The sequence below is a fragment of the Sturnira hondurensis genome, unplaced genomic scaffold (assembly GCF_014824575.4).
Source record: "Sturnira hondurensis isolate 20B ecotype Veracruz unplaced genomic scaffold, ASM1482457v3 Scaffold0009733, whole genome shotgun sequence".
In the NCBI taxonomy this organism is placed as follows: Eukaryota; Metazoa; Chordata; class Mammalia; order Chiroptera; family Phyllostomidae; genus Sturnira; species Sturnira hondurensis.
The window spans coordinates 2,771,513-2,798,911 of record NW_028082364.1 but is presented as its reverse complement, the minus strand read 5'-3'; the positions used below and the strand labels follow the sequence as shown (position 1 = coordinate 2,798,911).

General features: G+C 58.9%; 2 protein-coding genes across 2 annotated transcripts; one reads left to right on the top strand and one right to left on the bottom strand.

Annotated features, from left to right (window-relative positions):
- Window positions 1-459: 459 nt before the first annotated feature.
- On the bottom strand, window positions 460-27,041 carry NEURL1B (neuralized E3 ubiquitin protein ligase 1B). Its single transcript, XM_037057773.1, has 5 exons — window positions 26,831-27,041; window positions 9,924-10,469; window positions 6,700-7,419; window positions 5,546-5,671; window positions 460-5,229 (listed from the first exon to the last, which is right to left on the bottom strand). The coding sequence occupies exons 1-5, from the start codon at window positions 26,859-26,861 to the stop codon at window positions 4,985-4,987; spliced, it is 1,668 nt and encodes a 555-aa protein (XP_036913668.1). The 5' UTR covers window positions 26,862-27,041; the 3' UTR covers window positions 460-4,984.
- Window positions 13,194-15,310, top strand: LOC118994955 (uncharacterized). Its single transcript, XM_037057775.1, has 2 exons — window positions 13,194-13,352; window positions 14,615-15,310. Exons 1-2 carry the CDS (start codon window positions 13,252-13,254, stop codon window positions 15,144-15,146), a joined length of 633 nt encoding a protein of 210 aa, XP_036913670.1. The 5' UTR covers window positions 13,194-13,251; the 3' UTR covers window positions 15,147-15,310.
- Window positions 27,042-27,399: the final 358 nt, after the last annotated feature.

Below are 27,399 nucleotides of genomic sequence, written 5' to 3'. Positions count from 1 at the left end.
GGATCCCCTTGTTCCTGAAGCAGGTTCTTGAGTTCTGCTATTGGACTTCCTTGTTACCTGAGCTTTTTAATCCCCTGAAAAACCTTTTAAGTTTGGTTTCCAACCCTCGTAACCAGGATCTCTGGTCACGGGACAGTGGCATTTGCGCCTAGTTTTTTACCCTTATAAATGCTGCTGCTGTGAACACCTACACATACAAAATAACCTTTGATGAGAGTTACTTCCTTGCGATATTTTTGCAGGAGTCACTTGGCACAAAGACCAGACGTTGTCAGGCGCCTACGGACATTTTGCAAATGGTTTCCTCCAGGCTGGTGGGGGTTGGGGCCCCCCACCCCCACGCCCCAGTGGTGCAGACGACTGCGCGGAGAAAAACTGCGCTGAAAGTCTTTCTTTTTTAACCAGCCAGGTTGTATTTTCTTTTTTTGTTTGTTTGTTTTTGTTTTTTTTAAACAGGAAAACTTGTGTTAATATAAAACAGAGAAAAACAGAGAAAAAAAATCCAAACACACATCACACAGAAAGCACAACACACAGAAACCAGTGCAAACCCTTCCCGACACACTTTGCCCCCAGTTTTAACACCTTGATGACAGTGCCCCAAAGGTCAGACTGTATTGGAGAGGTCACAGTATTGAATCAGAAAAATATGGACCAGGAGAGCAGGAGACATTTTTTAAAAAGACCCGCACCCAGGTAGTGGGGTTGGCGGGGAAGAGACCGCTCCGCCGTCAGGAACGCGGTGCGGAGGGATTTCAGCGGCTACCACAGGTTTCTAGAACACTACAATGCACGCTGGTCCCCTGCCCGCTTTTGAAAGTCGCTTTTAAAAAGGATAAAAAGTGCACAGACACTTTCATAAGGCACAGACAGATTGTCGTACAAGTCACTGCATTAGGGACTTGGAAAAGACAGCGAGGAAATGAAATGCCGAGAGAGATGCCGAGAGGCCCCATTTGCCAGAAAGGGGGCAGAGAGGGGGTCTGGTGGGAGGGCATCGCCTCCCGGTCTCCGAGACTTCGCACAACCCCTTGCCACCTGGAACTGCCCTGGGGTCCTCCAGGGACTTGGGGACTGACTTCCAGGAACCAGTCCCAAGGCCTGAGAGGAGCAGGCAGCCATCTCCTCGCATGTCCCTGGCAGGACCCGAGGATGGTCATCCCCCCGGAGGGGACCTTGGGGGTTCTGCCCCAGGCCGTCTGGCAGCAGCTCACCAACTTTGAGGCGCCCGGCATTCCTAATGAACAGGAGGCCCTGGGTCCAAAGAGCAGCTGTCAGGCACTCGCCAAGACAGACCCCGAGGGAACAGGGTGGCCAATGAAGACCAGCAACGTCCGCCCCGAATGTCTCATCCCCCCTTAATGTCTCCCCCTCTGGCCTCAGACCTAAGGTGCTGACCTCTCAGCTCCGTCCTGGGAGCATCCCACCCCTAGTAGGCATTCAGCAGATGTTTGTCGAATGCCTCCGTGTGCACGTACACCTGTCTTAGCAACCCCTTGAACTCTCATAACCCGGCTGCTCACTTATTCAGCAAAACTTTCATGAGTACCTACTACGTGCAAGCGCAGGAGCGGATACTGGAGGAATCAAGTCCAACTCAAGAAATCGGTCCATCTCCTGCTCTGCAGTGAGAGCTCCCTGGGGGCCTTTTCTTTAGTCCCAGTCCCCAGCCCTGTGCCCAAACACGCACCACACCAACCCGTGACTGATGAATGGCTGGGAAGTGATGCGGTTTGTGGGGAGCCGTGGCCCGGGGGATCTGAGTCCCAGAAGACTCCCAGTTCTGGGAGTGGACCAGAAAAAGACGCTTCTTGTGACTTAGAAACAGCCCAGTTTCTCTGACAATTCAAAAAGAGCCGGCCGGGGTCACAACACAGGGGCATCTTCTGGTCTCCCCTGACCCACTGCCGGAGCTCATGAGGCCCAGGAAGGTGTTGGGACAAGGCGTTTGGCCCTCCCCAAAGCTGCCCCACATGGGTGCCCCAGGAAAACAGGTGGCGGCCCCGGAGTTGGACCCAAGCTGCCACACAGTTCAACTTGGTTCGGAGAAGACGAGGAATAGACAGATGAGCCTAAAAGGAAGGACACTTGTCCTTCTGGACTGTGGGTGGCCTGGGGGCCACAGTCCGGGGCTGGGACCCTCCACCCAGGTGCAGGTGCCCAGACTCTCCAGGGGTCGCTCGGACGAGTTTCCAGGAAGAAAACTCAGGCAGCCCCACCCTCCTGGAACCCAGGCCAAGCACCGAAGAGGGGATTGAGCACCGCCCACCCCTGGGTGTGCATCCCAGCCCTGCCACACCCTGCTCTGGGATTCCACGTCACTCCTGGGACCTTAGTTTTTGTACCTGCCAAATGGGCATAACCCCGTTTTTCACGGATTCTAAGTAACAGGGCTCCCCGCCACATTTCAACAGCTCTGGTGGGGATGCGCTGCCTGGTGGTGGCATCTCAGTTACAGCTGGCAGCGTTTTTCCTTAGAGGAACCCAAAATGCTGTGTCTTGTACCCGCTGTTGTTGTAGACATGACCCCGGACGGCAACGGGCCCTGGCTCTGGGGGTTGCCGTGTTGTGACACCTCCCTCCCGGCGCTGAGGCACAGAAGGGACCCGAGGGTCCCTCTCCTTCCTCTTGCCCCCGACTCAAGACAAAGCCGGAGGACGCGGCCAGCAGCTCCTTTGGAGGGCTTAAGAAATCAGTTCAGAGCATCAGGAAATGTCTGCTTTAGGAGATAAACACGCCCTTAATTCCTAGCGGAGGCAGGGAACTATTTATAGCAACTGAAGAGCCAGTCAAACAGGCCACTCACTCCTTTCACCCAGGTGACAGGTTGCCAGGGGTGCAGCCTGACCCACCCTGGGCCCAGGCCCTTGGTCACTGGTTTCCTGGTGGTGTCTGTATGTGATCCTGGCTGGAACCCGAGTTGGGGAGGGGTCAGGAAGGGCAAGTGACAGGAGCTGGTTCCCCAGGCCTCCGAGACCACCGGAGCTCGTGACTGTGGCTCTGGCTGGTCAGGGGGCCTGCTGCCTGGAGAACTACCTTCCCGGGGGGGGGGGCAGGGGCAACAAGTCCTCCCACACAGGGCCTTTGCCCACAGCCAGCACACGGGGCCAGCGGAAGGCTCCAGAAGTATCTAGCTGAGCAGGTTCAGTGGGGCCTCAAGTGACATCTGGATTCTCAGGCTCTTATCTTGGCAGCTCCCCCCCAAAAGATTCTGCTGCAAAAATTAAAATAGGGGCATGTTTCCCAAATTTCCTGGGGGAGAAAGGACCACCCAGGGGTTCTTGCAGGGGAAAGAGCAGGATTTCTATCGTTGGCTTCAGAACACCGTGGCCACGCCCAGACAGAGAAACAGGCTGAGCACCACCACCAGGCCGCTGCCTACTGGCCTCTTGGGACCTGCCGAGGGGGTGGCCCGGCTGGGCTCTGAGCCCCCAGACACCTGGCAAACGTGAGGGCCTGAGCTCTGAACGTTCCCCTTCCCCCGCCTCCCTCAGCAGGTGAACGACAGGTTAGGAATTCTAATGGAAACAACACCTGCTCTTTGCAAGGCGTCTCAGACACTCAGAACTTTGTGCTGGTCCTCCCAAGGGCTCCGGGGTGGGCAGGTGCCAGGCTTCCTCTGGGTCAGACTGGGGACTTGCCCAAAGGCCCAGCCCAGGACAGGGCGGAGACGGGGGGCCCAGAACTGGGGGGCAAGAAGGAAGGAGGTGGCGAGGGCAGGGCCAGGGGCCCAGGAAATGCCTAGCAAATCGCCCTGGGTAAGGGGACAGACCCAAGGTCAGGATACTCAGTTAATATCTCAGTTACTAGTTAACATCTCAAGGATCAGTGAACATCTTAGCGATCAGCAGAAGAGCATAAGCTAAGAACGAAGACCATTGATTGCAAAGCCCTGGTTCCTCCTGCTTCGCCAGCAGGTCGCCCCGGGGATGCCCGCAGGCACAGGGTCACAACAGAAGGGTGGGGAGCTGGCCGTGCCCTGCAGTGGCCTCTCCAGCTCCAGGTGAGTCCCCACCTCTGGGTTTCTTTCCCTCCCCTCCCCGCCCGCCCCCAGGAAAAGACAGACCCATTGCTCATCTTCTCCTTGGACCTGGTGGGCCAGTGTGGACCCAAAGCATCTAGGGCACAGGGTCAAGTGCAGTGTGCTTATTATCAGGCTGCCTGGGGTGGGGATGGGGGGTGAAAAGGCTTCTGGGGGCGGCCCTGCCCAGACCTCCCCGGTGGCTGCAGCACCCATCAAACCGCCTCTCCAGGTCGGAGTTAGAAACCGAAGACGCAAATTGTTCTTTTCGTGTTCTCCGCCCACCTAACCCCCAAGGAGTCGCTGTGCTGGTAAACAGGGAGCCACGCTTTCCTCCTCTTAGAAAATCTGAGTGTCCCCTTTCCGTACCACCCCAGGGAGTCCTGCTTGGGGGGTCAGGCTGCATCGTTCAAGACCAGCTGACGTCACAGCCCCAGACAGTGAACAACTTCTGGTCCCGCTGATGTCCGGCCTCCAGAACGCACACACCTTAGTGTTTACGCACACGTAAACTCCTGGGGCCAGGACCCCCAGGGAAATACCTACGCGCCCCCTCGCTCCTTCCCGCACACATGCCCTCGCCCTGCTCCGCCGCCCTCCCGCCCCTCCCCCTCCTCAGACACACACAGCACCATGCACAACTCAACCTGCCCCCAGCAAAAAGCACTGTGCAGAGGACACTGTCCCCCAGCCGGGAGGTCACCAGAGAGATGGGTGGTCTGCCAGGCAGTTCCTGAGCTTGCTCTTGGGGACAAAGCACTTTGGAGCTGGAAGCAACCCTCGCTGGGCCCCAGACCCCCGGGGCCCCGTCTCCATGATTGTCATGCCTCTTGCCCAACACTGGGGAGTGGCAGACGAGATGACCGCTGCCCTTGGACTCCCTTGTGGCCATGGTGGTTGCCAGGCCCCGAGGGGCTTCGGTAAGGTGACCTTGCTCCGGCCGAGGCTTGTCCGAGGGCCGGGCTACGGCCTGTAGATCTTAATGACGTCTTTGATGGGCCGCCGGCAGATGGGGCAGCAGGCCCGGGCCTGCCTCCTGAGCCGCAGGCCGCAGCTGTGGCACAGGCACATGTGTCCGCACGTGTAGATGACCGTGTCCACCTCGCCGTCGAAGCACACCGTGCACTCGCCGTTCTTGCTGCCCGCTGGCTCCGGGGCGGGGAACACGGGGGAGACCGGGGGGCTCAGCGGGGAGCTGGGGGCTGTCACTGCAGGGGGGAACACCAGGCCAGACCTGAGTCATGGGGCTCGAGGGTGGGTTTGGCTGGGGCTGCCCATGAAGGCAAAGCTTCAATGGCGGAACCCACAGGGAACAACCTTGGGAGGTACCGATGCTGGGTTTTCTTCTGGATTCTGCCTCTTTTCCTACCCTGTTACCCCTGAGCCTCAAGCACCAATGTCCCCCTTTGGGGTGCAGTATGCTTCTCCTCCCTCCAGCTGAATGCAGGGCGGGAGGCGCCGGCACAGCCCAAAGAGCCGGGCCAGCCCCTGCCCCCACCCACTCCAGGGTCTCCATGTCCTTACCCAGGGATGACTCGGATGCCGAGGAGGACTGGTTGACACTGAAGGCCATGTCGGAATCGCTGTCGTCCTGCGAGCCGCTGAGGGACCCCGACGGCGACGGGATGGCAGGGCCGGACTGCAGGGTGCCTGAGACCGAAGAGACCCCGTCAGGTGGGCGCTGCTCTGCGGGTCCCCGGCTCTGCGCTGCTTTGCACCTATGCCTCCCGGGCTGTCTCACGGGAGGACGAGAGCTACCCTGCAGGGTCTGATGGACTCGTACAGGCATGGTGGACATCGGTTACTTGCCTGCCCGGCCACCATCCCCCTTTATTTCTGGGCCACAGCACTGGGGTTTGCGTCGCTCACACTGTCCAGGCCGGGCCAATAAGAATTCCTATCCCTCGGTTTCGGTGGCAGTTCTGGGAAGGCCACGGAGCCCAACAAAGGCCAGCAGGCGCTGCCCGTGAACGTCCCTTCCAACTCTCACGAAAGGGCTCATTCTGCCAGGAGCTTAGCCTGGCACTGCAGGGCCTCCCCCTTAGCCGACACAGGGGACCGTGAACGTCCAGGTGGAAATAGGGACCAACTCCTCACGGCATCCTTTCAACATTTCAATGAAACTGCAGTCGCCGTTGTTAAGGTCGCTACTCACTAAACTCACTGTTTCGCTCTCGAACAGAGCCTGTGCCCTGCCCTCCGACCAACCTCTCCTGGCCCGCAGCTGGCGGGTGCTGGGTGTCTGCTCAGGGCATGCATGAAGGCGAGAATCACCTCCAAATAGGGTGGCTCAGGCCTCCGTGCCATTTTCCGTGGACGAGGCGGTTCTTATTTTCCTCTGTTAAGTGTAGTTGTATGTCCTTTTCCCCTTACGTTTCATATGCATTTACGCAGGTAAAGAAATAACACCCCCCCCCCCACCCCCCGGTCACAACAACGGGAATTAAAGACTGCACTGGCCATTTATCAACTGCCCAGGCCCTGACAGCGACGGGTACTTTGTCCAGCGGGGTGTGGACAAAGGGTGCCCAGGGGCACGCGTGGGAAAGACATCATCTCAGGCCCGCCCTACTGGAAGCTCTAGGTAGGGGTGGGTTTTTCTGATGCGCGCTCACGTTTGGGAACTGCTGTCTGGGTTGCAGTGGCGGCTTTGGCTGCAGCTCGGTCGGGGCACTCACCGAGGAGGCGCAGCTGGCCGGCGGCACCCCCGCGCACGGCGAAGAAGGCCCAGAGCGCCTGCGTGGTGTCCACGCACATCAGGCGGCCTCGTGGGCGCCCGTTGACGCCCAGGTGCACGTCGCCACCGGGCCGTAGCGTGAAGCTGAGCGAGTCGCCGCCGCTGGTCACCGGTCCGGCGCGCGCCACCACCCAGTACTCCTTGCGGTCCAGCAGCGAGTCGGGGTCTGCAGGCAGCTCCGTGGGCCGGAGCCCGCCCGGGTCGCACGACGTGATGCCGAAGGCCAGCGCGCCGGGCGCCTGCAGCCCCAGACGGCCCACCTCCACGAAGAGGCTCTCCCCGGGCCGCAGCGGGCGCTCCGAGAAGACGAGCGAGCGGCCGCCGTCGGGTCGCGGCGCGCAGGCCACCTTGCGGTCAGCGGACAGGCACACGTCGGGCCCGCGCATCACGTGGAAGCGCAGGTCGGCCTCGAGCAGCGCGGGCGACGACGCGGGACGCGGGCGCTCGCGGGGCCCGCACGGGATGGCGGAGACTGCGTTGTCGGCGGGTGGAGGGCCCGGGGCGCGGGCCAGTGCCAGGTGGCCCAGCTTGGCCACCACCTGGTTGTTCTCCAGCTCGTTGTTGTCGAAGTTGGCCGCGTCGAGGCTGCCTGGCGGCGGGCAAGCACTGAAGCGGGCCTGGCTGATGCGCGCGGGCGGCAGTGTGTCGGCGAATGCGCTCTCTGTGCCGGGACAGAGGAAGGCCAAGTGAGAACGTGGGCCCTGGGCCCACCAGAGCTCGGGGTCACCTGAGCCCCCTGCCCGGCTGCCTGTCAGCAGGCTCCATTATTTTTTTGGTTCATTTGTGAATTGATTTAAGAATCAGGGATGCACAGGATTGGATTCATCCTTGGACACATTCTTACCTTTGGAGTGGGCAGATACGGCCCTTCCTCCCTCCCTCCCTTCGCTTCAGCCCTCTTCTCTTTCACCTTTTCTTCCCTCCTTTTTTCTCCCTTCCTCCTCCCCTCCCTCAGAGGTTGTTGTACCTTTAAAGGTTGAAAGGGCATTTGAAAACTCTTTACTGTCTGTTCCAACTGGAACACAAGCTCCCAGAAAAAGAGGGACCGTCCCCCTTTTTGCCCTGTGTCTGTGGCCTTACACAGTGACAGGTGCTATTTTTAAGCCCCTTCCAGGAGTTAGCTCATTTAGTCCTCGCTCGGTCTGTGAGGTGTGTCCTGTTATTTCGTGCCATGGAGCAAAGAAGGGAGTTGAGGCACAGAGGGGTTCGAGACTATGACCGAAGTCACTGGGCAGGTAAGTGGCAAAGCCAGGCCAAGAACCTCTGCAGTCTGGCTCCTGAGAGCTGGCTCTCCCACACGGGCTGACTCGGAACAATGGCCGCCTGGAGCACACGCCCGGGTCATGCTCAAATGCTGAACATAGAAGGTTTCTGTAAGGGGTGGGCTTCTAAAAACACACAAAAAATTAAAAGGGAGTTTGTTTCTTTTTATGTTTAAAAGATTGTATTTATTTGTTTTTAGAGACAGGGGATGGGAGGAAGAAAGAGAGGGAGAGAAACATCATTGTGCGGTGGTCTCTTGCACGCCTCCTACCAGGGACCTGGCCCACAATGCAGGCATGTGCCCTGACTGGGAATTGAACCTGAGACCCTTTGGTTCTCAGGCCAGTGCCTAATCCACTGAGCCACCCCAGCCAGGGCCCTAAGGGGGAGTTTCTTAAAAGCCACAGCGTGAAAATATTTTTGCATCATTTTTAGGAATATGAAAACAATGCTACCTGTTATAGTGAAGTAAAAAGGCAAATCAACAGTATTTATCCTTCGGGTCATAGAGGCTCTTATACTTTGGTAAAGTAATGACTGGTTGTCTCCCCAGCGGGAACGTGAGTCCTGGGGGCGGAGTCTGGGCTCGACCACTCACCAGTGTGTTCTCAGGGCTTCGCCTGTACTTGGCAAATAGCCCTCATTACCATGCAGTTTATTGGATAGATAAGATCCATCCAATGGGAAAGAAAAGAAAGTCATTAAAGTATTAGGTTTTTTTAAGTGATAAAAAATTCTTCTGAACCCTCAGTAAACAAAGCAAGAAAGCATGTTCCTCAAACTTTAAAACCAAATCCCTGTGGCTAAGAGTTTGTTAAACGTTACCACTCTGTAATGCGTTCTGTAACATGGAAAAAAATCTCCTCCCTCTTCAGTTTTCCTAGTATAAAAGGAAGCCATGATCATGGAAGGACACGCGTTCTCAGAGAGCCTGCCCCAGCCCCGGTGAGTCTGGTCTGTTACCCCACACTCCTACCGCCCCCTATAGGGCAGAGGCTGCAGACTGGCTGGCTCACAGATCTGTTTGGTTGGCCTCCTGGTGTTTTATCGATTTTTTTTTTTGCGGCATTTTTTGAAAAGCTAACCTATCCAGCTAGTATAATGAATGGGATTCCACCACAACCGATTCATGACCAATCTTGTCTCCCTGGCACCTCCACCACCTCCCCCTCCTCCATGATTCTGAAGCAAGTCCCAGGCGTGCCATTTCATCTGCAAAAATCTCAGCGTCTCCCTCTGGAGAAGGGCAGCACATTCTGTCCGCACCAGCCCTCAGCGCCAGGATGCAGCCTTAGTCACCGCCTCCTCCGTCCGAGCCAGCGCCACACTCGTCTCTGCCTCCCTGCGCTCCCGCCCCTCCTGGACCTTGAGCCTCTTAAACGTGGGCTCACTTCTCACTGCCTGACTGTGGATACTCGAGGATTTGGGCATGAGTTTGATTGCTGAGTGAGTGAGTGGATGTGTGAGTGAATGAATGAAGGAGCGACTGAATAAAAACGTGTGAATGAGTGAATAAGGGAGCAAGTGGGCAGGGGAGCTGAGGGAAGAGCAAGGGAATGGATGCCAGCATCAGCCTGGGAATGAGCAAATTGCCGAGCGCAGGAAGCGCAGGAGCAAGCGGAGGAACATGGGCCAGACCACACACTCTGGGCCAACTCGGCTTTCCGAGTCCAGTCATTTAACCTCTCCGTGCCTCAGTTTTCTCAGTTTGTATCACAGGGGTGGCCAGCTGTCCTGGGAAATAAATGCTAAAATATGTCAGTTGCTTATAACTATGCATGACAAAGTAAGCCCACAATGTCACGTTCAAGAACTACCCGTGCAGGCAGACAGAGAACCATCGCCTGGGCGGGAGGATACGGCGCCCCGCCCCCTTGCTGCGGGGACCCTGACCGGACCTACCCAGGAGCTGCACCTCGTCGGTGATGCCATAAACGTCGATGAGCGCCCAGAGTGGGCCGCCCACGGCCACGCCACAGTGGAAGAGCACGGGCTCGCCGTCGTTGACGCTGTAGAAGACGCGGCCGTGGCGGTCCACCCAGTAGGCCAGCACGGTGTCGCGCAGCGCCAGGTTCTCAGGCAGTGCCTTGGCCCAGTAGCCGGGCCGTGTGACCAGGTCTGGGCAGGCGTACTTGGGGATGTCCTGCGGGCTCATGAGCGACGGGTCGTGCACGGTGAAGCCGAAGCGCAGCGCCCCGCTCCAGCCTGGGCGCACGGCCACCAGGCGCAGCCGCACCTGTTCGTACAACCGGATGGGCCGCTGCGTGAACGTGACCCCGTTGCAGAAGCTGTTGCGCCGTGTGGCCCGGCGCGAGTGCCCGTCCAGTCGCACGTTCTTGCCTTTGGCCTGTGCATGGAAGCGCGGGGCTTCTCCCAGGATGGGGCGCCGCTCGAGGCCCGGCCCACAGCACGGCCGGGTCGCCAGAAGGCGCGCTGGGGGGCTCGAGTCTGCGGGAAGAGACAAGCAGGAGGGTTAGGGCATCTCGGAACTGTGCGGCCCCTATTCGCCTTTTAATAATTGTCTCCGTTTTACCTAATACCGTGTTAATTAGACCAGTAATTGATAAACCTGAGAAGGTTCCAGCCACCCCAATCAGCCCAGAACTACCACAGCAAAGTCACTGTGCCCACTTCACAGATGAGCAAGTGGAGGCTGTGTGTGTGTGTGTAGCCCTGTCCAGAGCTGTTTCACTCCCAGACGAACCAGCACCAATGAGCCTGTCCCACAGCAGTCCGGCTGGGGTCCCCTGACTTCCCGTCCCCATGAAATCTTTCCAAATCTTCCTCCAACAGACACTTTCGGGTTGCACGGTCTAGTCAAAGGTCCCCGGGGCCTTGGATTCTTGGGAGTAAGGGGTCTTTGGCTGCTTTTCTCTGCGTGAGTTTTGTTCAAAAGCAAGGCAGGAAAGGCAACAGAGAGAGTGCAGCCTCGGGAGCCCCTGGCAATAGAAGGGAAGGTGGCCGGGGAGCCCGGCTCTCCCCTCCTTCCTGGCACCTCCCCAGCCTGTCTCCTTGCCTGGAAAACAGGGCCAGTACTGAGCTCATAGTTGCCGAAAGATCATGTGGATGAAGTTTCTAGAATGCTTCCTGGCACAAGGTACGTGCTTCACAGGCAACTAATGATGTCCTGATGCTGAGGTTCCGAGGCGACCCACGCTAGAATTCGGTGACTTCCCATTCCCTGTACCCACAGACAGTGAAGGCATTCTTTATAAGCAAGGTGGCTTTGCTAGAACATACACCTTTCAGGGTTCATTTCTAGGAGAACTTTGCCCCAAAGGACCTAGAGAATCTTGGGATGGTCTCTTTTGAAGGATCTGGCAGCTGCTGGCCTTGAACCCTGCTTGTCTGGGACTGAGATGAACGCTTAATCCCTCCCACCTTCCCTCCTCTGTCCCAGGGGCAGTTCCTGGGGGGCTCTGCAGCCTGGGAGGGGAGAAGGGTGGGTAAGTACTGCCCGTGTCTCTGCTGCTTGTTGCTGATTAACCGCAGGCCGCCCCTGGCACACACTGGTGTCATCCACGGGAGAAGAATGCGCCCCAGGGAGGGACCGGCCACTGCAGGGACCACTCCTCCCATGCCCAGCCTGGGGGTCACTGTGCTCTGGGCATATCTGGGGGGGGGTGTCCATTAATGCTGAGGCTACTGGGAGTGAGGGCGGGACAAAAGGAAGAGGGAGAGGCAATGAGGAGGCAAGTGCTCCATGGCTTCCCCTCCCCAGGCCCGAGGGGAAGGCCCCAGGCACTGCAGGAGGGAACCATGCTGAGAAGCCGGGGGGCCTCTCTCCAAGAAGAAGACCCCGACTCACAGGAGGCAAAACACAAGGAATAAAGCCAAGGTCTCACGTGAGAAAAGGAACTTAAGGGACGCGAGTTCTCACCCGTCCATTTGTCACATGTTCAGTGAGCACCTAGTCCGCACACGGGAAATGCAGCAGTCACTGGGACGGATCAGGTGCCCACTCGGCGCTGCTGCCGTTCCAGACTGCCGTACACAGGGGGACCACAGGGCGCAGAGGGGGCCCCAGACTCAACCAGGGGCTGGGGACAGCAGGTGACGCCCACAGAGCCGGGTCTTGAGGGAGGGGAGGGAATATCCCAGGCTGAGGGAACACGAGGGGCAGAAGGGGGAAGCAGGACTCGGTGGGGTGGACAAGTACTAGGGTAGGTGTGGCAGACGGTGTCTGAGGTTGGGCAGCCACTGCCTCTTGGGGGGTAGGGGGTGAGGTTGCCATGGATACCATGGGGACCAGACAGGAAGGCCCAGTGTGCCAGCCCCAGAGGCTCAGACTGCACAGCGTAGGGGACAGGGAGCCACGGAGGGCTTCCAGCAGGCAGGCCAGCACTGCCTGCCAGGGAGGGGCCAAGAGGCAGCCAGGGGTGGGTACCCAGAGCCGGGCTGTGGCCATCTCGGGGAAGGTAAGAAGAGCAAGGGCCCCCTGGAGAGCTGCTTCATTAACGCAAAGCTCAGGCGGGTGGGGCACGGCAGTGGGTGCAGACACTCAGGAAAGGCAGCCCCAGGGTTGCAGAGCGGATGTTCTGCCGGCCCGCACACATGCACACACGTATGCCATGTCCTGTCCAAGCCACCAGCTTCTGGGCTGCAGCCACCTCCAGTGTCCGGCAGGCCGGAGTCTCTCCAAGGTCCCCGGCGCTGGCCAACTCGCCAGGAAACATTAAATATGACCACAGATCAAAGAAAGCCCTTCTGAGCGACAGAGACCACAAGCCGCCCATATTTGATTATTTTGAACTGCCCGGCCGTGGCTGTTGCTTTCCCAACCTTATCTCTCCATCAGCGAGTTTCTACCCCAAACGGCTGGGGAATTCTAAGCAGATGTTCCTGCCGAGCGCCCTCGTGACCCAAGTGGGTGCCGGGGTGGGGAGAAATACCGCTCTGTTACTATAAGGGGAAGTTTCCTGCGAAACCAACTATACGTTAGGATAAAATGCAGCCAAGTAACCAGCGAAGTTTACATATTTGTTTAATCTTGATTATATGATCCAACTTCCTTGAGGGAATGAGGAATCAACACTATTCTCCCCCCTCTGAGGCCAGAGCCCTGAGGTGAGTTAAAGAAAACCAGAGTGAAAGAGTCTCTAAGAAGATGTGTTATTTACACAAATTGAAAATGCTTAACATGAAAAAACAATAAGCCACCTCCAACTTGCACATGAACATCTGTTTTTAGCTCGGCTTGGGGGAAGTGGCTTCTAGAAGGAACAGAACCATGGGCCCCGGAGAACATCCTAGTTCGGAGATGTCAGCGGGGAGCCTGAACATTGGCATGCTTCACTTCTCGGGGTCCCCCCAGCTGGACCTGGAAGACCGGTAAGAGTCATCTGCACCCGGCAAGAGCACCGAGGACGAAGGAGGCAAGCCCGTCAGGCACTCGGTGCGTGGCACGTCGTAGGTGTTCACTAAACACTTGGTCCCTTTTAAAAATCACACTAGAGAAGAGGTTTATTCGCAGGTCGGGGATGTCTGCTTGTGGGTTCGGGTGAACGCATGCTGAAAAGTTTCTCTGGTGGAGGGCCAGTGACCTTGGCCGGGAAAGGCCCCTGGAAAACCCTGGGGTTCCTCTGCCTTGATGTCGGAAGATGGAGGCCTATTTTTGAGCCTCCCCAGCAGTGTCTCCAGTGTGCACTGACCCCCGCCCCGATGGGAATAAAGCCCGCTCATCGGCTCAGCCCAGCTTCTCCTTTGCTCCACACAGAGCCCGAGGAAATGGCGGTTACCACCGGAACGACGGCAGAAAGCAACAACTTTGGCTCCTCCGGCCGCTGAGATGGCAGCTGTCAGGGTGCTGGCAACTCAGCAGATGGCGATCTGGCTGAGATGTCCAGCAGATGCTGCCCCACAGGGAGGGGGGGTCGCCAGCGGGCACCCCGTCTATTCCGCACGCTCCCCACATGACCAGCCTTCGACAGAGCCCTATTGCCATGCACTGGCCCGGGCCTTGCGTGTGGGGTACGGGCTTCAGGAAGACCCCGCACAGTCAGCTTCACCCCCTGCCTTTCCCAGGTGAAGAAAGTGAGGCTCTGAGAGGCAGCACCTCGGGGCAGCGGCGGGAGGGCCGGCTCGGGCCGATGTCCCACACCCATCCCTTCTCCAAGGCAGCCCTGTAGTCCCTGGGGGCCCGGGGCCCAGGGCCTGGACCTTGGAAGAAGTCCTGTTTCTCCGAAACACACCCGCACTCCATACACACCATTTGACAGGGGCCTCCTGGGCCCAGCTAACGTCCACCTTCAGACTGTGGACCTCAAGTGAGAAGTCTCGGATTCAAGCCACGTGTGCCCGAGTCCACAGTTCGGACCAACACTGTAGGCGGTATGAAGCCACACAGTGCATGCATGTGGTGGCGTGTGCATTGGGGAGAAAAGGCAAGGCTGGCACTGGGTAAGCCTTCCCACCACCCCCGGCAGGGCCAGGCTGCCGTCTCCTTCGGCATCAGAGAGCGCCTCTTCCATTGGTGGGTTTGAAAGTGGGCTAGAAAAACAGTAACTGACGCTCTCTAACCTCTGCCAAGTGGGACAGCGACATGCATCCAGGGGACAGACGCCAGCTTAATGGGACTTTGTTCTCTGTTTCAGAGGCCTGCTCAGCCAGCACCCGGAATGGAAAGGGGCCAGCCCACACTTGGAAACCGCCACCCCGCTCTCCTCCCCGTTTCTTTGCAAACAATATCGGGTCACCTCGGTGCAGCCAGTGACACTCCTGTCACCAGCTACAAGGAGGCCTGGCGGGAGGCCAGAGGTCACAAGACACTGCTCGCTGGGAGAAAAGCCGGTTCCTTCCAGGCCGGTGTGGCAGCCCTCTTTGCTCCAGTGGGCCGGGTGTGCTGAGTGCCCGGGGGGTGAGGTCATCCCAGCGCCCCCTCAAAGCGTGCTGAGTGGCACCGGGATTCCCGGGCCTGTCCAGACCCCCTGCTGGGCCCCTCAGCTGAGGTCTCCTGATAAACAGGTCCAGGAAACTCCATCCTCAGAGGCGCCAGCTCCTAGGCTTGGGGCCCCACCAAGGGTGGGAGGTAGGGGTGGAAATGTGCCCTCATTCTTTCGCGAGCACATCACTGCCTCCTTCAGCTGGCATTTACGGAACATCCCTCCATGCCAGGGCCTATGTTAGCTGGCTGCAGGGACATGGGTCCTGAAGAATTGCACACAGTCCCTGCCTGCCCCCCCTTCGCCTGGAGCAGGGGGACAGTACAGACACCCTGACGGCACAGGGTGGTCCCCGAGCCAAGGGGATGCTTCTCATAGAAGCTACTATGCAGACAGAGGACGACGGGCGGGAGGATGGGAAACAATGGGAAGGTGTGTTTCAGGCAGAGGGGGCAGCACAGGTCAAGATGAGGACCACCTGAGGGCACTTGGGGAACTGCAAGGGATTCAGGGCAGAAGGGAGAGGGGAGGCCGGAGAGGGGACAGAGGCTGCATCACAAAGGACCTTAGAGGCAATGCAGAGGGGGTTGGGGTCCTCAGGCAGGCCCTGGGGGTCACTGCATCCTTTGGAGCAGGGAAGGGACCCTCAGGGACCCACCTCTCTGAAGGCTAAGATCCCAGCCCTGAGTGTCACCGCAGAAACGGTCCCTTCTGCTCTCCCCTGCCTATCAGAATGACCCAGCAAGCACAGTGGGAGTGAGAACAGAAGCCTGGGTTTTAAATGTTGCTTCCAACGGCTGGCCCAGCCCCCCTCCTTCTCCCCTAGGCAGCCTGGGCACCTGCCTGCTGAAAAAGGGCCCAGGCTGCCAGCTTTCTCCTTCTCATTGCCGGGAGGGCAGCCACACCCCCAGCCAGGTGCTGCCCCGAAGAAGCCCTGCTGCTCACTCACCTCAGCCCCAGGGGAGCTCCCACGGGGCCCGTCCTGACTTTTTGGAACACTAGGTCCACTGCCCCTGCGTTCCAGGGTCCGAAGCAGCGTAGGAGCAGGGGAAAGCGCCCTCGAACATCCCAGTCCTCCCTCCTGGGGCCGGGGGAGTGTTTCCCAGGCCCCACACTGGGCAGTGTGTGCTGGCCCCAAGGGGCGACCAGTCCACCCTTGTGGCACGCCCAGCGTGTGCCGGGTGCCGGCCACACAGCCCAGGCCTCATCACCATTCCTGCTAGGTGGCTTCCGGACGAGGAAACCGAGGCCCAGAGAGGCCGGAGATTCTCGTCGGAGGCTACCCCGCCTCCGTGAAGGCAGTGGCTGTTTGAGTCTGGTCCCATCTCATCCCCAAGGCTGTGTCCTTCCTTTTTCATACCTACTCCTCCCCAAGGCCCTCACTCAGCCCCTGCCTGCAAGGAAAAAGCCAAGACAACAACCATACAAGTAGCTTTGGCCACCTTCTGGCTGAGGAGGCAAGCCGAGCCCTGGCTTGGTCTCAGGGAGGAGGAGGGGGCCTGGGGGGTGTTGTCAGTCAGCTTGTTTGGAGCTGCTCAGAGGCTTTGGTTTGGAGGAATTTGGGATGAACAATAAACAAAGCATCTAAAAAAGGAAAGTGGGTGACTGATTACGGGGGCAGGGGCGGGAGAATGGAGCCCAAGTGCCTGACGTCCCTTAGGTCTGAAAAAGGACTGAAATTGGGGGCAGGGCCTGGCCTGAGAGGCAGAGACTGTAAACGGCCCCCACCTGCCACACCCCCTGTGACACCCCCCCCCCCAGCAGACTGGAAGGGAAACTCAGAGAGGTTAGCAGAGCTGCCCCAGGTCACACAGCCTAGAAGTGGTGGAGCTGGCCTTTGAACCCATACCAGCCCAGCTCCCACAGTGAGGAAGAAGAGGCTATGGCTGCCTCAGGCAAAGCAGGGAAGTCACCCCTGCAGGGAACAGAGGAGAGCACAGGAGAGCACAGCGCCTGGCACACAGTAGGTCCTCAGCTAGCGCCCATTTCTCCCCTGCCACATCTGGCTCTGAGCCCCACCGAGAAGTGACTCTGAGGACTTCCTCTTTTCTGTCCCCTCCTGGGTCACGCTGGCCTTCCTCCAAATGCCTGAGGGCTCACGGGAGCCCGTGGGTGTGGGCCGAGGAGACCTGCGGGGAGTCTGCTCAGACCCCGGCCCCCTTACCTAAGGGGGGAAAGACGGGTGTTGGAAATGCAAGCTCTGGCGCCCGGTGAGCATCTCCACCTGTATCTCCTCAGCTCCGGTGCCCGGAGAGATGGCGCACTGGCGTTTCTCTGCCACCCCGTGGACCCTCGGCACCGAGGATGGGGAGGGGCTGGTCCGAGACCACGATGCAGGTCACTGGCTGGGTCAGGTTCAACTGGGATCCGAAGCCAATGCCCACGTGGGCCCTTGACCCTTACGGGCACAGGTGGGACCTCCTGAAGGTCAGGTCCAGACCACCGCAATAAAGCAAAGTGGGACGAAGCAAGGGGGCCTGAGTGCTCGATGGCTAGCCAGCCAGCACCTACTTTAGTAATCTGCCCCAGGGCCTGGAGAGGTGGGACCATTGGACCCCGTCCTTGGGCCCAGCAGTCCCCACCCCGCACGCATTTCGGGAGCACAGTTGCCTGGCCTTCAGCGGCCATGTGTGGACTCCTTGCCTCGTGTTGGGCTGCGACTTCTCATGGAGCCTTCTATTTAGTCCTCGTCACAGCCCATGAGGGAGGGACTGTCTCGATCCCCATCCTGAGATGAGGCAATCAATGGAGGCTCAGAGAGGGGAAGAGACTTGCCCAGGGTCACACAGCAGAGACAGGACTGAGACTGGCAATGGAGACGGCCACCAAAGCAGGGCCCCTTATCTAGCCACCTCTCTGGGGATTCCAGCCAAGGATGCCCTCTGTCATCCTCGTGTGGCCCTGCAGACAGCTCTGGTCCTCAGAGTCCCCATCCATAGAGTGGGAGGTGGGACACGGCGAGTCCGCACCCTCCCTGGTCCTGGGAGCGGAGCCCCGGGTGGCCTGCATGCAGGGACGAGGGTCCGTGGGGACTCCGTTCTCCCGTTCTCTGCCCTGGAATCGCCCAGGGCCTCAGAGAGGAGAGCCGCTCTCCTCTGTGGAAAGTTACCCGGCCCAGCAGGCTTTGCAGACACAGAGCACGCATGTGCCCACCCATCTCATAAATCCATCGTCCTTGGGGGGAAAGGAAAGAAAACACATGCCCGAGGGATATAATTGTGATATAAACAATGTGCGATGTTGAGGATGTAAACGAAATACACTTGTTAATAGCGATGGGCGTTCTGCCAGTCCCGAGTGCCAGACACCCCCACCCTACCATTTCCCCCAAATGGCTTACTCATTAAAGAACTACCCCCCCCCCCCCCCATGCCCAGAGGTGAAGCTGAGCCGAACGGGAGTCTGGTTATAAGGGTGAAGGGAGGAGGAGGGAGCGGGGAAGCTGGGACTGCCGCCCAAGGATGGTTGTCCTAAACCCCACACAGAAACACCTGTCGCTGAGGCTGGGGGGTTGCGGAGGTGGGAACAGGCCCGGGCAGGTGGCTTCGTCTTCCATGCCTCCGTCTCTTGATCTCTAACCATGGGGCTAAAAGCCTGCATCACGCAGAACCAACCGCAGGATTACATAAACAAGCACGTGAAGGCCCCTGCAGGTGTTCAGCAGGTGAGCGCCGAACAGCATTCTTCGTGAACCTCAGGGTCAAAGGCACCTTCACGGGCAATTCACCACAGGTCCACCTGATGCTCCAGTTGCTTCTACAGTGTCCACGTCTGGCCCCAGCTGGGCTGAACACCAGTGCGGCCCCAGCCGAGGGTGCACCCTCTGCCCTCCCCCTGGCCTCTTTTCCCTCCCAACAGCCCCCACTTGCTTTGACTAAGCTGAAATTTGCCTCCACAGGATGCCCACGCACTGGTCACACCTGCCCTGGGTCCCCAGTGCCTTTCCCCATCAAGTCAGCTCGCTGGCCTCTGGGATCGGCAGGCAGCTCTCGGCTCCAGGGGTCCCCAGGCCATGCTGCTGGGGATTTGTCACTCCCCTGGGGATGACAAGGCCCTCACTTTGCTGTCCAGAGAAACCTCGGATCATCAACCGACTGACTTGGAAAGGCGGTGGGAGAGCTACACACCAGACTTTGGGGAATGCCCAGCGGGGTCCCCACAGCCGCCCGGAGACTGGCCTGGCCCTAGAGGTGGCGTGCGAGACAAAGCACAAAAGTAGGGGAGCAACTAAAAACAAATCTCCAGGATTTCCAAGTGCTGACAGATTCCTACTCAATGCGGGGAAAGCTTCCAGGGCAAATGTGAAATGCCCCCAGTCTGACCCCGGCCCCCCGCCTGGCCGCCATCCACCCCACACCTACCCCCCTTCCGTCCAGCAGAATGCCTGAGCTGTGTGCCCTTGGGAAGTGACTTTCCCTCTCTGTGCTTCTCTCTCTGCTCTGTCAGCATAATATGGGACTAATCATTGAAGCTGTCTCACAGGGCTCGTCCCGAGCGTTACCTGCAGGGACCCGCTGCGACCAGCACCTGGCACAGACTGGCCACAGGGTACAACTTAGTGGTTATCATGCTTCTCTTGTGTGTGTTTCCCTCGGAGCCTGGGTGGGGGCTTGTTTGTTCAGTGAACGCAAAGTCCTAGCGGGTGCCCTGTATGAGCATTTACTGTGTCAGACGCTGCGCATGCCTCAGAGGCAACGTCATTGTCCCCTTTTTTGCAGAAAAGGGAATCAGAGCTGACAGCACGGTCCAGCGGCTTATCTGGCTAACGACGGGGCTGGGCTGAGACTCAGACCCGGGATCCAGGAGCTCAGCCTGTGCTGTCACCAGCTTTCTGATAAGGACAGCGCAGGGCAGGGGGGGACAGCCCGCTCTTCACCTGCAGGACAGCTGTGTGCGGGACGCCGGTGGCATCTCCCCCAGCCTGCTGCCCATGCCGACTGACCGGTGGGCACTGCCTGGAGCTCTGGGTGGAAGGACCTCCAGGCTCCGGGGAAAGGGTGTGGATGTACCGGGTGTGACACCCGGCCATGGCGAGTGTGGGTGGCCGGCTGTGGGTCAGCTTCCACCAGGGAGGCAGTTCAGAAGGCCGACCCCGTGTTGGGCAGGAGGAAGGGGCCATCCTTTCTCCAGGGTGGGACTCCCAGGGCCTTCTCCACCTTTTGAGCTACGGATTAAGGGAGAGGCCTGGGGTGAGTCGGGTGGGGGACCGACTTTTTCACCAGGGCAGCTTCATTCTGGCTGCTGTGGATGGAAGTCGTCCCCTTTCCCAGGAGGGAGAAGACGAGAAGGTGCACCTGTGGGACGGACTGCCTGAGGGGGGCGGGGCTCGGGAGGGAGAGAGGGGCAGGGCCCCTGGTAATGGACCCCGGAGCCCCGCAGGCCTGGGGTCGAATTCTGCTCTGCCACTTCCTGGCCGCCTGACTCAAGGCAGCTCTCCTTACCGCGCTGAGCTCAGTCTCCTCATCTGTGAAATGGAAGGCTACTTCTGGAAGGCTGGTCCCCATGGTTTAAATGGGATGAACCAGACGCAGGGTCTGGTGTGGGGCAGGCATGCTGAGGCTCTGACCACTCGCCCCCTTGCCCAGCAAGCGCTGCCTGCCTGCAGGGCTGTACCAGGCCTGCCCCCTTTCTCCTCTCTGCTCCCCGCTCTAAGCGCACACCTGCCTTCTGGGCTTCTATTTTAAGCCAGCACAGAGCGCCTCTGAGTACAGAAAGCCTTTGGTCCAAAGGAGAGGGCAGAGCTGACTTCTTGCCCCTGGGGAAGATCACACAGCCTGTCATGAGCCGTCCTCGAGGCCCAGCCCCACGCCAATGCTACGTCCCTGCTGGCAAAACACAGCATGTCATCCAGGCAGGGACTGTGGCCGCTGGCCTGCAAGGCACCCCACCCCATGCCCTGACCTGGCCTCTGACCCCCACACGCCACCTCCACTTGTCCTGAGACCCCCAGAATGCCATAGCTCCCCACATATGGAGAGCTCTCTCTCCCTTCAGGCCATCTCACGCATCTTGCACCTCTGCCTTGAACAGCCATTCTTGGTCTCTTCTCTTGGCTAACTTCTCTGCTTTCTGGTCTCAGCTGGACAGCACCTCCTCCAGGAAGCCTTCCTGTATTCTCTAGGCTCTCACGACCGCCCTGAGTTCCCTCTCTCCCAGTTACTGCTATAACTGCCTGTCCTGTCCTGTCCCCTTGTACTAGGGCATTCTCTTCCCCTTCCACTGGCAGCCAGTTCCACGAGTGCCACCTGTGGCTGGCCGTCTCTTTCCCAATAGACCTTGAGTCCCTGCACCCAGGCTGTGACCCCGGGACCAGCACAGGGCCAGGCCTGGAAGTCCCGGTGGACAAAGAAAAACTGGAAAATTCAATCTGCCGAGAAGATTCTCCTCATCAGACAGCAGGTGTCTCTGAAAGAGCTCGAGGATCCCTGGGGGTTGCTGTCAGCGTGCACGGAAGGGACACCCCCCTGCAGGCCAGCCCTGGGCCGTAGGTTCCTGGTCAGTTGGGCTTTGAAGGCAGGAAGTGAGGACCCTGTCAGCCAGGCCTGTCCAGGCCCCCCGGGGGCAGGCCTCTCCTGCCCCTGGAGACAGCCAGCACCCTGGGCACTGTGCTGAAAACTGCCTGGTCCGTTCCAGTTCATTCTCACCACCTCCACCCATGGGGGAGCCATCCCTGCTCCCCATTTCACAGTGGGGAAACTGAGGTGGGAAGTACCTCAGCCAAAGTGACTCCACTGCAAAATGGCTGAGCTGAGGTTTGAACCCAGGCGGCCTGACTCCAAAGCCACATTCTAGACCGGGGCACCAGACCTACGGCTGCTGCACTGGCCCTCGGGTGGCCTCATCACAACCCCTCCCCAGGGCGACCCACGGAGAGAAGCGCATTTCACATTGCAGCGCGCACGCCACACCCACCTGAAACAAAAGTGCACGAAGCAAAAATACTCTTACTACAGGGGTGCCCTCAATATTTCATTTTTTACTCTATTGTTCGGCAACACAGTTTTTTTAAATAGCTGGTTGCGCACAACCCCCTGTAGATAGATCACTTGGTCTGGCAGCCAGGCCTTGGACATGGACCCCACCCTCTCCGAGGTGCAGGGCAGCGGCACCTGTGCCCTCCGGCGACCTAGTCAGCTGCTGGTCCCCTTGTACTAGGGCATTCTCTTCCCCTTCCACTGGGGGCCAGTTCCATGAGCGCCGCCTGTGGCTGGCGGTCTCATTCACGGCTGACCTTCCCGCACCTGGCACACGACAGGTGCCCACAGATGTCAGCTATATGAATGAAGGTGCACACTCAGGAAAATACAGGGCCACCCCAGCCTGGGCATGTGGCACTTAAGTGCAGATCAGGGTGACCTTAGGGTGACAGAGCCACAGAAGACCCTAAAGGCAGACAGAAAAAGATGACCTTCGAGGGGTGAGGTAAACATCCAATTGAACTTTACTTCAGATGTCACCCCCTCCAGGAAGCCTTCCGCTACTGCCATATTCCCAGAGCTTCCTCCTTTCCTGCTAGGAGAGAGAGAGGGTGAAGAGGGCAGAGCGAGGAGCAGGAAGAGGGTACAAACAAAGGACAGACCTCGTTCCTTCTGGTTCCAGACTCTCCTTGGGCACCTTTGCCACTTGTCCCGTGCCCTGACAGACCCGTTCCTTCTTCCTCACTTCCCCTGATGGGCGGGACCACCCCCCGTTCTAGCTTCCCTCATGGCCTGTCCCCCTCATGACCTGTCCCCCCAGGGGCCCTGACTCACCGAGCCCCTGACAAGATGTTGACAGGGTTGTGGGTTTCAGGGCTCCTGGGGGGAATGGTATCAGTTTGAGAGGCTCCGCTCGGGAGCTGGGTGGGAGGGAGAGAGGCTCCTCTCTCAGCTGGGTGGGAGGGAGGCAGACGGGCGGGATAAGGCAGGCAAGCCTACCTGAGCTTTACATTGCGACAAGGTAGGGGAGGAAGAGAGGTGTGGAGAGAGGAGAATGTCCCTGGGTGGACCAGCCACACAGCTGTAAAGAGAGTGACAAAGGTCCCTGTTCTCCCAAGGGCCGAGAGAGTCCAGATCCAGGGCAAAGAGTGGCCCTCAGGCCCTCGGAGCATCGCCCTCCCTACAGGGAGCAGCAGACCTGCCCCACGAGGGCCCTGAACCCACACTCTCCTTCTCCAGGAGCCCCGCGGGGACGGTGTCCGAGGGGCCAGGCCCGGTGCAGATACTTTTGCTCTGGACACAGCATTTGCAGACTGTCCACCTAGATCAGGAAGCCCAGTTCCCCCTGACTCCAGAGAGCGCTTTGTCCTTTACCTCTCGGGGCCTCCCCTTGCCTCCCTGGAAAACGGTGATAAATAGACCCCCTCCAAAGGGTGGTTATGAGGATTTAAAATGGACCACCCGGGCTTGGCACAGAGCAGTGCCAACACACCTCCCGTGCTGCAAAGCTCCAGGTTGCCCAGTGATGGAACACTAAAGAGGAGGTTGGCTTGCCCAGCATGGATCGACTTAATGATTAACCAACCCAACGGGTAGTTTGAATTCAGCCTCTTCTCCAGCCAGAACCTGAGTGTGCCCCAGAGGTATGCTGAGGGAAGAGTCTGAAACGAAAGAAAAAGAAAAGGGGAAAGAACTCCCCCCCCCCGCCCCCACACCCAGTAACTCCACCCTCCCCTAGCCTCTCGCATTTACACTTTTCTTCCCTCCTTAGAAAACCCAGAGAAAGGCTAATGGAGTCCAGAGACGAAGCTTGGGTGGTATTAGCAGTAAGGCAGACCTGGGCCTCCCAGGCCCAGCTTCACCACCACTGCCTAGCTGTGTGAGTTGGGGCAGGTGTCTTCACCTCTGTGCCTCAGTCTCTTCATCTGTAAAATGGGGCCGGCAGCTTACTTGGCAGGATGGCAGCTAGAAAGCGAGCGAATCGTGCACAAGCAGGAGACTAGCATGTGCTGATTTCCATGCGGGGCCCCGCCCACTTCTTTTCACAGGGCATTCACCTGAACTGCTGTGGGGCATCCCCACCATCAGTCATAAAGGACATCCCTTTCTTCGGCGTCTCCTTATTATACACAATAGCATGCCGGGTGGACTTTGGGGTGCCCATAAATGTTCTCTGAACCACGGATAGGGAGGGTACTGCATGGTGGAGGAGGAACTTTGGAGCCAAATAAACTTGGATTTCAATCAGGTTCTGTGGACTGGAGGAGCCAAGCAAGGTGTGGTGTCCTCGTCTGTCTCAGAAGATGGCAATCCCTTCTCCGCAGGGAGAGGGGGGAAACGCACTCATTCACTCAACAAATATTTCCTGAGCACCTATTATGTACAAGCTGCTGCTCCTGGTGCTGACCATACAGCAGTGAAAAAAAGAGACAAAATCCTCCCTCTTTGGGCAATAAACAGTCAATCACACACACAGCACAGCACATGGGGACCCAGGCGAAGGGGAAACAAGAAGCAAGGTGGAGGGAGAGGGGAGACCTGGGGACAGGAACAATGGCAGGACCCGCCTTGGAGCAGAGACCTGCAGGAAGCAAGGGCGAAAGCCATGTTGGGGAAGAAGGTTCCAGGCAGAGGGTTCAGCAAGCGCAGGAGCCCTAAGAAGAAGCGTGCTTGGCATGTAAAAGAAGCCACATATGCAGCGAGCCTGGCACAGAATCCAGGTGCTCGGCAAATGCCAGCTCTCTATTTCCATCCGTAGAAGAAACCCCACGCGTGTGTCCTTTTCCTGGGAACGAACGCAAGGATTTCTACAGGGCGAGACGGAGCCCAGTGTTCTTTCAGCCTGAGATGCCGGCAACAGGGCTCCACCGCCGGGTTTGGAGTCCCTGCCAGCACCAGGCTCTGGGCTGGGCAACCGGCGACAGTACAAGATGATCGAGACACAGTCTCTGTCCTCACGCGGCCCCCAGGCAAGATGGGCAGCCACAGTGGGCTGTGGTCAGATGAACAAGCAGAGGCCTAAGAAGGGATCTAGGTTGCAGAGCAAAAGATGCGGGAGTCAGAGGTGGGGGGGTCAGGTGAGGCTTCCTGGAGCAGGTGACAACTAAGTCGGATTTGGAAAGTTGGACCAGACCAGGAAGGATATTCCAGGTGTGGGGAGCATCGCAGGCTGAGCTTGGAGGTGTGAAAAACGGCGTGTAGGTGAGAAATGAATCCGAGGCCGGTCGGAAAACAGTAAACAGCCTTTCCCATTCTCAGCCGCTGCCACCTACTGTATGTAGCTCAGGGATTCCAGTTCTGGCCCCTTCCTCAGCCTCAGTGCCAGCTTCAGCCCCAGTGGAGGGTCGGAACTGTCCGCCCTTAGCTCCTGCAGCGGGTACGCGACCCAACCCCAGGCTCCCCACGCAGGGCGGTCCAGGCTGGAGCCGAGGCCCAGTGGGATGGAGACTACAGCAATTTCTGGCTATTTTTAGCTCACCTGGTGTCTGTACTTTCACCCACACAAACCTGACCCACAGGTGGCAGAATGGCTTTTTTACTAGACCAGTGTAAGCGTTTCCTAATTAAGGAATTCTAAAAAGGAGCCTGTGCCTTCACACGGTATCTATTTGGCTGGGAGATGCTGTCGTATTTGCCAACATCCCTGGACACCTCCTGACTGAGTGGGTGGGTTCTCCTCCATGGGGTCATAGCCCTCCACCTGTAGGAGGTGGAGGACACCCTCCCTGGGAAGCGGACCTGGGTTCAAATCCCAGCTCTGCCACTAACTGGCTGGTGGCCTCACCTCTCTGAGATTTTGGAGGGTTGAGTGGCCCTAAAGGTGCCCAAAGGCTTCTAAGGTGGGGCTCTATGCCCCTCTCCTAAAACGTCACAGTAAATTTACCCACAGCTGACTGGCTTCCCCACTGAGCTGTGCTTTTGTACCCTAAACGCACACATTTGTCACCTTCTGCAGAAAGGATGCTACCAATGCCCAGCCTTCAGCCCAAATAAAGCCTTATTCGAAAGACATGGGAGGTGGGAAGAGGGCGGGTGGACAGACTGGGGTCCCCACCCGGACTCTCCCCCTCCCCCCGCGCCCCCCCCCCCCGTTAGTGGCCTGACCTTGGGTGAGTCATGTTTCCTCCTCTGAGCCTCAATTTCTCCATTTGTAAAATTGGAAAACACAGCTTTCCCACGAAGCTTCTTTGCATATCTCCTTCGCAAAGGCGCCGGGGTATGCAAAGTCCGGGGTGTGGAAAGTGTCCAGGGTATGCAAAATGTGGGGCACAGCGCATTCTCACGCCAACCCCTTCCCGTAATTGTCAGGTATATTGTAGTAAGGCCTTCACTGCTTCCCAGCTCCCACCTCTTGCATCCCCTTACTCTGGCCCCGGCAATTCTGCCTGCGGCGGTTTTAACTAGGGGGCGATGCGTTCTGTAGCGGTGACTCCGAGGGGCTAGAGTCCCTAGTTGAGCGGACACCAGAGGGGGGCGCAGCCAGGGTGCGCGTGGGAACCTGGCCAAACCAAGGCAGCTTGTGCCGCGGGGGCGCAGGGCGGCTGTAAACTGGGGTACCCCTGAGAGCACACTCCCACCCCCACCACTCAGCTGCTGCAGTCTCCACACAAGGGCGGCTCTGGCCGTCGGAAGCTCTTGGGAGACCGCTCCAGTAACCGCTCCCCGCCCCATCCCGGGGGCGCCCCGAGCTTCCTCATCAGCGCCCTCAGGCTGGAACAAAGGCAAAGGGGCGCACAGCATCGCCCCAGAAGCCCCTTCGTTCATCTTGGCAAAGCCGTGAGAACGAGAACGGGGGTCCCCAAGGTAACCAGGACGCGGTACCCGCCCTCCCGGAGCGCAAAGCCCAACCGCAGGGCGCACGCGGATCCAAGGTCCGAGAGGCATTGTAGACTCCAGCCCGCTAGTCGCCGAGGGCTCCAAAGCAGGGTTAGCTCTCCGGAAGTCACCCAGAGGTTCCCCAGGGAGAGGAGCACCCCAACGCCCGCCTCCGGGGCAGGGCTCCCCGGCGTACCTGGCAGGGTCCTGTGCACGGTGTTGCCCATCGCTGCTTCGGGGCGCGGCGTTGGCGGCAGCGCGCTTAGAGCACACGAATGCTAATTACACGGTGGGCCGGCGACCCGGGCCGGGGTCGGACCGCGGGGCATCGCGGCTGCACAGGCGAGCCTGCGGGCGGCAGCTGGGGCAGGCGCCGGGAGAGAGGCAGGCGGCCGCGGCCGGAGAAGGCGGAGCCACCGGCCTGGGCCCGTCGGCTCCGCCCCCGCCTCCCTCCACCGCCAACCGCGCGGGGAGGGGCGGGGGCGGGGCCGCAGACGCCGCATCTTTTGAAAGTTTGCACCCGGTGGCGGGAGCAGAATCGCGGAGACTCCCGCCCTCGCCGTTCCCGCGCCCGGGACAGGCAGGCACGCCACGCAGCTGGATGCCCTCTGCCTGCCAGGCTTGTCAGCCTGCTGGCCTTGCCCTCATTTGATCCAATATTTTGAAAAACCCTTCTGCGTGTGCCAGGCCCTCTTCCAGGCGCTTCTTTGGCCCCAGGAGGCCAAGTCTTAGCCCAGGTCTTAGCAAGACACACACAGGCAGAAG